General features: G+C 52.6%; 2 protein-coding genes across 2 annotated transcripts; both read left to right on the forward strand.

The window, feature by feature from the left end:
- Positions 1–3,525: 3,525 nt before the first annotated feature.
- Positions 3,526–4,734, forward strand: LOC131566645 (lysophosphatidic acid receptor 1-like). The gene has a single exon (XM_058817995.1). The coding sequence runs from the start codon at positions 3,526–3,528 to the stop codon at positions 4,732–4,734; it is 1,209 nt and encodes a 402-aa protein (XP_058673978.1).
- A 2,214-nt stretch (positions 4,735–6,948) lies between these two features.
- Positions 6,949–9,397, forward strand: ZNHIT3 (zinc finger HIT-type containing 3). Its single transcript, XM_058817740.1, has 4 exons — positions 6,949–7,045; positions 7,891–7,922; positions 7,998–8,150; positions 8,904–9,397. The coding sequence occupies exons 1-4, from the start codon at positions 6,966–6,968 to the stop codon at positions 9,104–9,106; spliced, it is 468 nt and encodes a 155-aa protein (XP_058673723.1). The 5' UTR covers positions 6,949–6,965; the 3' UTR covers positions 9,107–9,397.
- The last annotated feature ends 31 nt before the right edge of the window (positions 9,398–9,428 follow it).

Consider the following 9,428-nt stretch of genomic DNA (forward strand, 5'->3'; position numbering starts at 1 on the left):
GAGCCACAGCAGCAAGGGCTGAGAGGGGGAGACTGGCTGGAGGCCAAACCCTGGTCAGAGCTGAGCTGACCCAGCAGGGATTGCCCAGGGATTTAAACCCCAGATGGGTTCCAGGATTAGCGAGTGGGTGATTGGGAATTCCACCCTGCAGGGTGAGAAAACGCAGAGTGCTCTTCATGGCTGTCGTTTTACTGCTGAGAGCTCCCACGCCCCTGAGGAGGAAATCTGGAATTTCAGAGCTCTGGGTGAAGCACAAACATTGCAGCTTCATCTCCCATGTGCAAACGTGGGCTGGCTCTGGCTGTGCTGGGAATGCTGTCCCAGCACAAGGTGGGACACTGCGATGGGTTCTGCTTTATTCACCCACAGCTGACCCTGGACAGGCTTTATTTGCCTCTCACCTGTTCCAGGTGTTTGTCTCCCATCACTCCAAACCTGGGAGGCAAAAATTCCTCCAAGAGAGAGAGGCTGGACAGGGGAGGAGGAGCAGAGCTTTGTGTTTTCAAAACAGCTCCAAAAAATCTTGGATGGAGATCACACACCCTGTTTGTGTCTCCCTCTCCAGAAAGGAAGGCTTTAATCTGCATTAATTGAAACATAAATTGTATCACTTATTTGTATCACTCCCTTTCCTGAGTGTTTCTCCCTTGCAGGCCTCGGGATGGCCACGGAGAGCAGGGCAGGGGGACACTGTGATCCCACAGCCCTGCTGAGGGCCCCGGCACTGAAACTGGGACTCATGGCATGATCCTGCTGAGCTGCTCAGGACTCTTGGCAATTTGGTTTGGTGTCTGCAGCGTGGTGACAGTGCAGGGCTGAGTGCAGGGACAACGGGGAGAAAGCAGAACCATCCCAATCCCCAGGATTTGGGGTCAGGAATGGAGAAGGTGACAGGACACGGAAACCCCTCATCCTGTTTGGACTGTCCTGCGTGCACACTGAAATAGAGATGTTTGGAGTTCACTTGAGTTAGCAACGTGAATTAAGCATTTAAAGTCTCCTCCCTGAGCTGTGGCACTCCTGTTTCATCACAAGGATGCAGTTTTCCCCTGGAATTCCAGGCACAGTTCCAGTTCCAGCTCAGAGGACACTGGGCCGCAGTGCCTCACCCCAGGGTGAGGGTGGGAGCCGTCCAAGGGCTCCTGGGCAGGGCTGGGCTCAGCTCCTCCATGAATTCCTGTTTTGGGATCAATTTTGGTGTGTCCCAGAGGGGGCCTGTCCTCCTGAGCCCTTGTGGGTCCCACTGGAGGCTGAGCTGCAGCTGGGGGCAGTTCTGAGCCTGTGAGATCAGCTGGGTGAACTTGGATTTTCCACACCTGAACCATCACTAAAAATTCAGCCTGAAGCCTCTCCAGTGTGGTCAGTGGTTATTGCCTTCCCCACAGGCACAATCAACAGATAATTCCACAAAATGAGGCCATTTCTTACACATACATCAAAACAAATCGGGCACTCAGGTAAAGAGTGTCAATACAATCACAGAACTCAAAGAAAAGCAATCACAGAACTAAAAACAAAGTGTTACAGAAGGTGAAATCTGGGTAAATATAAACCTAAAGCTGCCCACAGCAAGGTGTAGTCAGTGTCTGAGGTGTCAGCCTGAGATCCTGGAGATTAGATTGAGTTGCCTGGAATCCTGTGTCACCTTAAACAAACAATGGGATTGTTCTTTCCCCATTTATAGGATGCAGATAACAATTCCTCACAAGGGTCTGGTGAGGTAAGCACGGGGAATGCTGCACAGTTCCTGGAATACAGGAGTACAAAAACGTCCTTGGATTGAGGCTGTTCCATGAAAAGGTTGGGCTTTAGATTTAAAGTGTTTTTCATCTGGTTTTGGGGGCTCCAGCTGCATCACAGAGGGCTGGAATGTACAAATCTGGGGGTTTCTCTGTGTTAAACCCACTAAAAAGCAGCTTCCACACTATTGTCTCCCTTAATCCAGCAACATGATGGTAATTTGTATGCGATTCTATTAGGGAAATCAGATTACAGATCTTTTGTGGAGAGCTATTTATACCACTTGATATTACTTTAATTACATTCTGATCTCACAACGTTTAGCATTTTGTGCTCGAGCACCAAATTTTCAAATTAGAGCAACTTCAAGCAGCATTTTCAGGAATATCTAGAGCCCTTTGGAGCCCAAATTCACAGATAAATTATTTTTAGCCACCGGGGTGTTTTCAAAACCGTTTTGCTCTGTGGATGTTTTGCTCATCACAGGTGTCCTGTGCCCACCTGGGCTGTGCTGCCACCTCTGCTGGGAGGGAAAGGATTTGCTGGGCTGGCTCAGGGGTGGCAGAAATAGTGGGGCCCTTGTTCAGCAGCAACCTCACACCCGAGGTGTGGCTGCCAGGGCTGGGATTACAAAGGGAGTTTTATCTGGGACACTGGGAGAGGAATATTTTATAGGATGTTAATACAGCCCCAGGCTTGACTGGTCATTTCTCAGCCCTTATTTCTATGTTATCATTCCCTTGTGACCATCTGAAATGCTTATTGCTTGCTTAGACTTGTATAAAATATAATAATCACAATTTAAAAGTGTATTAATTAATTATAAAGTATTCCTGATACACAAAAATCGTGGATGCTGACTGCAGGTTAAACTGAATATACTTTCATACACTACAATAGAAAAAAAAAAGGCCTAAAAGTCCCCTTTTTAAACTCAAAATTATAGCCTAAATTTCTTACATTTTAACTTTGGCGGAGCTATCAGAGTTCACAGATTCCCACCTGTGGGGCTTGAATTGCTGCTGTAAGATCAGTGCTGAATGTGGGAGCCCAACAATTCAACTGAGCTGCTTGGCAAGGCCGTGGTAGAAAATTTTGAACAACAAAGGTGAATCCTTTGTTAAGGCAACAATGAAATACGATTGAATCAGAATAAATAATGTGGCTAAATGGATAATTTACCTGGTAATTGTCCTGCTCATCTGGTCTGCTTAGCTGGTTAAAATCTCCCTGCTGCCTCTGTACCCTGTATTTTATTCCAGCAGTGCCCTCTGCTGAGAGCATGGAATGTGTGTTCTGTGAGCTTTTTTCTCCCCCAGCTCTCAGGTACTTTCAGTCTAAGTTCTCAGAAATAATTTGCATTTAAAAAGTTGGAGAAAGAGAAGCTACACTGGTGTGGGTACTGGTTTATTAATGACCAAGCCACATGAAATAAACAGAAAATATCCTGTGGCAAAGGCAGGGGTAGTGGTGTTGGCTGTTTTAGCTGTGTTATCATGAAAGGATTAAGTGGGAAAAGGCATTTTTGGGCTGTTGGGGTCCAGGCTGGAGACACAGCACTCATGTTTTATTTCAGTTCCCTCAGCCCTCCAAACCCACAAAACTCTGCTCCTCCTTTCCTGCCTCTCTAATCCTTTATGATGTAATTAATTTGTGAGTGACAGCTGGGTTCACTTCACTCCATTTGAGAACATCCCTGAAGAATTTTCAACTGCAGGCGTCACCACCCATCTCCCCAAGTCCTGGGCAGGCTTTGCTCTTGTCAAAGGTTGCTTCCAGCAGCTCATGCGTGTGGGAAATGTGCTCTGCAGTTTGGGCTATCCTAGCAACTCCCGGGGATTGGCACAGCCCCCAGCTGGCAACCCAAATATTAAAAAACACAGCTGGTTAAAGTTTAACCCCCGTGGCGACGATGATGTGGCAGCAGGAGCTGTGTGTCAGGAGAGGATCCGCGCCCGGGGATCGGGGTGGGAGCTCCTGGGAGAATGGGATGAGCAGAGCCGGCCCAAAGGAGCATTCCCCACCATGAATGGGTTCCTGAACTGCTCTGCCAACCACACCAAGATCTGGAGTCACTACTTGGTGCTGGCCCTGGGCATCCCCCAGCTGACCATCAACATCGTCTCCATCATCTTCAACTGCACCGCCATCTTCACCCGCCTGGCCACCAGGGACCTGCACAAGCCCATCTCCATCCTCTTCTGCAACCTGGCTGTCTCTGACCTCTTCACCAGCTTCTCTGGCTTCTGGATTTCCATGCTGTTCATCACCTACCCTGACATCACCATCTTCGGCTCCTGGGACATGCTGGCTCCCTACTCCCTGTACACCACCTCCATCCTGTCCACCATCTACAACCTGGTGAGCATCGGTATCGAGCGCTACCTGGCTGTGGCCGAGAGCATGAGGACGAGGTTCAGGGTGGCCAGGAACCACTCCGTTGCCGTGGTCTTCATCAACTGGGTCCTGGCCTTCTTCCTGGGCTGCCTGCCCCTGATGGGCTGGAACTGCCTGCACGCGCAGAGCAACATCTCGGTGCTCTACAGCCCCTTCTGCGTCAACTACCTCGTCTTCATCGCCATGCCCAACGTGGCCATGGCCTTCCTCGTGCCCCTCTTCACCTACCTGAGGATCATCATCATCCTGAGGAAGAGGAAGCTGAGGATGCAGGCGTGCGGCCAAGCCACGGGCACCTATAGGTCGGCAGAGACGCAGGTGGCCAGGACCAGCATCTCCATCTGGCTGCTGGCCCTGGTGTCCTACGCGCCATTCCTGGCCGGCGTCGTCTTCGACGCGGCCAACCAGCGCTGCCACGGCGAGCTGTACCCAGGGGTGTACATCTTCAGGAACTGCACGGCCATACTGATCACCCTCACCTGCCTGGGCAACCCCCTGCTCTACACGCTGCGGCTCCGGGCGCTGGGGGCCCGGCTGAAGGCGCTGCGCGGCCTCTGGGCCTCGCGCGTGAGGGCCTGCGCTGTCGACCATGTCTGAGCAAACACACCCACCCCATCCCAGGGTGGTGTAGTGGGATAAATGAGTGATGCCATGATTGACTCTCACAATTAACAGACAAATATCATGTGTATAGGTTGAGAAAAGTTGTATAGATTTAGAGTTGTGTTGTGCATGGCCTCTGGGCCTCACGTGTGAGGGCCTGTGCCGCCATCGGCCACGTCTGAGCAAACCCACCCACCCCATCCCAGGGTGATGTGTTGTGATGAATGAGGAATGTAGTGGTGGACTCTCACAATTAATAGACAAATATCGTATGTGTAGGTTGAGAAAAGTTGTATAGGTTTATGGTTGTGTTGTGTGCGGCCTCTGGGCCTCACGTGTGAGGGCCTGTGCCGCCATCGGCCACGTCTGAGCAAACCCACCCACCCCATCCCAGGTGGTGTATTGGATAAACGAGGAATGCCATGGTGGACTCTCACAATTAACAGACAAATAGCATGTGATAAGTTGAGAAAAGCTGTATGGTTTATGGTGGTGTTGTACCCCCTCGCGTGGGTACAATTTAACAAGGGACAGCTGTCAAGGGAGGGCTGGGAGGGCTGGCTTGTCACTGCGGTGACACCTGAGCTCCAGTCAGGATTTGAGGAGGAGATCTCCACCACTGGACAGTGAAGAAGGGGTTGATGGACAGAACTTTGGGAGGGGTTAAAGGGTTAAAAAGGAAAAACCTCCATTGTGAGGGGGCTGAGCACATGGTGGGGAAAATCTTTTGTTCCCAGTGCCGTAATGTTTTTTCTTTCTTCAGCCTTCTGCTGCATTTTTGGTAAGGTTTAATAGACCTTCCTAAAGTATGAAAAGTGAGTAGCTATTTCTCACATTATGATGCTTGTATCCCAGCTGTGTGCTCTGTTAATGCTGGGTATTCTATTCTGTGCCTGCAGTGCTGGTTCTGAGAGCAGAGGTGGGGAGAAGCAGCAGCAGGAGTTTGTTATCAGAGGCTGCACTCACTGCTCCAAAAGCAGCCCTGCTCCACATCCTGAGCTGCACTGTGCTGTCTGAGCAGAACAGAGCACTCCTTTGCTGTTCCGTTGCTTTAGCTGGCCGAGGCAGAGTTTTCCCTGGACTGTTCATTTTTATTTCCCTTTTCTTGGAACTGTTCAAACCTGCTTTGCTCTGGGACCTGGGGAGTACTGAGAGCTTGCACTTTGTGGCCTCAGGGCTCCTCTGGGCAGCCACAGGGACTGATAACAGAGCGTGAACAGTGCAGATGCTGTGGCTCCACGCAGATGTTTACTGTTTGTATTTTGTTGTAGTGATTAGCAGTGCTGTGTTAACATTTTAGTAGGATGGAAAATGTAGTTTTGTAGGGAAATGGTAACTTTTGTAGTTAAAATAGGAACTATGTAAGCGGGATATTTTTTGAAGAAAGGAATGAGGCACTTGCACCAGACAGCAGCCACAGGACACCTCAATCTTTCAGAGAAAAATCATTTATTGCTCCATTATCAGAAGAAGCTGACTTGTTCCTGAAAGACATACCCAGATCGTCTGTAACTCTTTGTTTCTATTGTCTCATATTCTCCTAATCCCAATTATCAAAATTATTATTACTCTAATTATATTACTATTTTTATAACCATTTTATTGCTATTAAACCTTGGAAATTTTAAAACCAAGTGATTGGTGTTTTTCACATGACATCAGCTCATGCTTCTGGCTCTGCTGCTGCTCTGTGGTATTTCATCAACGCACAGCAACAAAATCCCATGGAAACCCACACAGTGAGGATGTTCTGACATTGATCACACACAATCCCAGCCACTTGGGGTTTTCAGGGATTTCTTTCCAGTTTCTTTGCTTTGTTGTTTCCTAATCTTTATATCTATCTATATTCCTCTCTAACTCTCTATATTTCTCTATTTATATATATATATACAATTTTATTTATTTATCTATTTATTTATTTTCTATTAATATGTTATACATGCCCATTTCTATACCTCTACCCCTATCTCGATATATACATCTCTCTCTCCACTCCTCCTTCTTTCTTCCCCCATACACAGCGCTCTCTCTATATATATCTATATCCGTATATCTCTTTATGTTTATCTATTTATAGAAATATCTCTAAATAGCTCGATAAATCGCCCTGGCTACGGCTGCGCTCGGCGGTCGATTAACCACGCCTGCCTGGCGGCGCTCGATTGGCAGCCCTGGCCGGTGGAGCGGAAGCGGAAGTGGGAGCGGAAGCGGCGGGAGCGGCCATGAGGGCGCCGGGGCCGTGCGCGGAGTGCGGGGCGGGGGCCGCGGCCCGGTACCGCTGTCCGCGCTGCGGCAGCGCCTAGTGAGCGAGGGGCAGGCTGGGGGGAGCCGGGGGCACGGCCGGTACCGCTCAGTGAGCGAGGGGCGGGCTGGGGGGAGCCGGGGCACGGCCGGTACCGCTCAGTGAGCGAGGGGCGGGCTGGGGGGAGCGGGGGCACGGCCCGGTACCGCTCAGTGAGCGAGGGGCGGGCTGGGGTCACGGCCGGTACCGCTCAGTGAGCGAGGGGCAGGCTGGGGGGAGCCGGGGGCACGGCCGGTACCGCTCAGTGAGCGAGGGGCAGGCTGGGGGGAGCCGGGGCACGGCCGGTACCGCTCAGTGAGCGAGGGGCGGGCTGGGGGGAGCGGGGGCACGGCCCGGTACCGCTCAGTGAGCGAGGGGCGGGCTGGGGTCACGGCCGGTACCGCTCAGTGAGCGCGGGGCGGGCTGGGGGGAGCCGGGGCACGGCCCGGTACCGCTCAGTGAGCGAGGGGCAGGCTGGGGGGAGCCGGGGCACGGCCGGTACCGCTCAGTGAGCGCGGGGCGGGCTGGGGGGAGCCGGGGCACGGCCCGGTACCGCTCGGGGAGCGGGGGCAATGCCCGGTACCGCTCAGTGAGCGCGGGGCGGGCTGGGGGGAGCCGGGGCACGGCCCGGTACCGCTCAGTGAGCGAGGGGCGGGCTGGGGGGAGCGGGGGCAATGCCCGGTACCGCTCAGTGAGCGAGGGGCGGGCTGGGGGGAGCCGGGGCACGGCCGGTACCGCTCGGGGAGCGGGGGCAATGCCCGGTACCGCTCAGTGAGCGAGGGGCGGGCTGGGGTCACGGCCGGTACCGCGGGCTGAGGGTGCGGCCGGCGGCCCCGGGCCCGTTTCTCACGCCGTTCTCCCCGCAGCTGCTCCGTGCCGTGCTGCCGGACCCACCGCGGTGAGTGCGGGCCGGGCTAACCGGGATAACCGGGGCTCACCAGGGGTAACCGGGGCTGACCGGCTGTGTCCGCAGAGCGCTGCGCGCCCGGTGCCCGGCGGGAGGAGGAGGCGGCCGGGCCCGGATCCCCCCCTGCCCCCGCCGGCAGCCCCGCGGCCCCGGAGGAAATCGTGGGCGAGGAGGAGGAGGAGCAGGACCGCGTCCCGCCGCAGAAACTGCAGCTGCTGGGTAACAAACCCCGCTCCTGGCAAATACTGAGATAAGCACGGGGTGTGGGAGAGTGATGCTGTGCTCACCTCCTGTGGTGTTAAATTCCTTTAGGTAGTGCTGTATTAATCTCCTTTAAGTGGTGTGGTAAATACTGTTTTTAGGCTATAGCATAACATTAAAATAGAAGCGATGTGATGTGAGATACTTCTTGTAAGTAGCTCAAAGCATGGAAAAGATAATCAAGAATCTCCTCACATTATCCTCTCTGGATGGAGCAACAAACGGACACCATGATCCCAAGAGAAGAATTATTGCTTCCTTATCAGGAAAGCTCAGACTTGGAGGAACCAACAAAACTGATTTACAAGATGAAGGGGGGAAGCTGAAATTGAGCAGAAACGCCCTGGTTTGAGAGGAATGATTGAATCATGTATGAGATATATAATTATACAATAAGCCATTGCATTTAAGGGGTAATCCTTTGTTAGCAAGGGGTGCTTTGGGGCAGAGTGGGAGTCTGTAATTCTTTGTTTTTTATTGCCCAAACTTTAATTGTCTAAATTCTTATTGTCCTAATTTTCCTGCCTCTTCTCCCCACTCTTTTCCCACTTGTAACACTTTAACACCAGCGCCTGGGTTTTCCAGGGAGCCGAGCTTTCCCTGAGAGCACCGTGACAGTGCCCTGGCAGTCGCTGTGTCCCCGGGAAGGTTTGCTGGCCCCAGGCCCTGCTCTAACTCAGCTGTAACTCCGTTTCTCCCCTCCCTGCGCAGGGGAATCGGCGGAGCTGCGGGAGTTGCTGCGGAACCCGCACCTGCGGCAGCTGCTGCTGGCCCTGGAGCAGGCTCGGGACAAGAGCTCCCTCCTGAGGCGGCTGATGCGGGAGCCGCTGTTCCTCGAGTTCGCCGACTGCTGCCTGCGCATCGTGGAGCCTCCCGAGGAGAAGGAGAACGTGCTCCCCGTCCTCGCCGAGTGAGCTTTGCTGCCGGGGCAGTGGGCGTTGTGTCGTTCGTCCCGGGGATTTGTGTTTGGTGAGGTTTGGGTGCACTCTGCTCTGTGCCTTGGCTGCTGTGCCCCTGGGTGTCGCTGCTCTGAGCTCAGGCTGGAGCTGACAAACAGGGGCAGAGCTGTGCTGGGACTTTCTTTTTTACATCTGGGGGTTGACCTTGGTACTCTGTGGAATTCTTGGGCAGCCACAGGAAATGCTGCTTCACAGTGACAATATTAAATATATTTACATTAATTTTAATCCATGAGCACTCTGAAATTTTTTGTTTTTTACTCTACAATGTTTTTGT

Source organism: Ammospiza caudacuta, chromosome 20, assembly GCF_027887145.1.
Source record: "Ammospiza caudacuta isolate bAmmCau1 chromosome 20, bAmmCau1.pri, whole genome shotgun sequence".
In the NCBI taxonomy this organism is placed as follows: Eukaryota; Metazoa; Chordata; class Aves; order Passeriformes; family Passerellidae; genus Ammospiza; species Ammospiza caudacuta.

Excerpts from the sequence above, each read along its gene's own strand:
- LOC131566645 (XM_058817995.1), top strand. The coding sequence starts at position 3,526 with ATGCGTGTGGGAAATGTGCTCTGCAGTTTGGGCTATCCTAGCAACTCC.
- ZNHIT3 (XM_058817740.1), top strand. The coding sequence starts at position 6,966 with ATGAGGGCGCCGGGGCCGTGCGCGGAGTGCGGGGCGGGGGCCGCGGCC. Across the intron at positions 7,046-7,890 it reads CCGCGCTGCGGCAGCGCCTA|CTGCTCCGTGCCGTGCTGCC; the intron begins GTGAGCGAGGGG and ends TTCTCCCCGCAG. Across the intron at positions 7,923-7,997 it reads GTGCTGCCGGACCCACCGCG|AGCGCTGCGCGCCCGGTGCC; the intron begins GTGAGTGCGGGC and ends CTGTGTCCGCAG.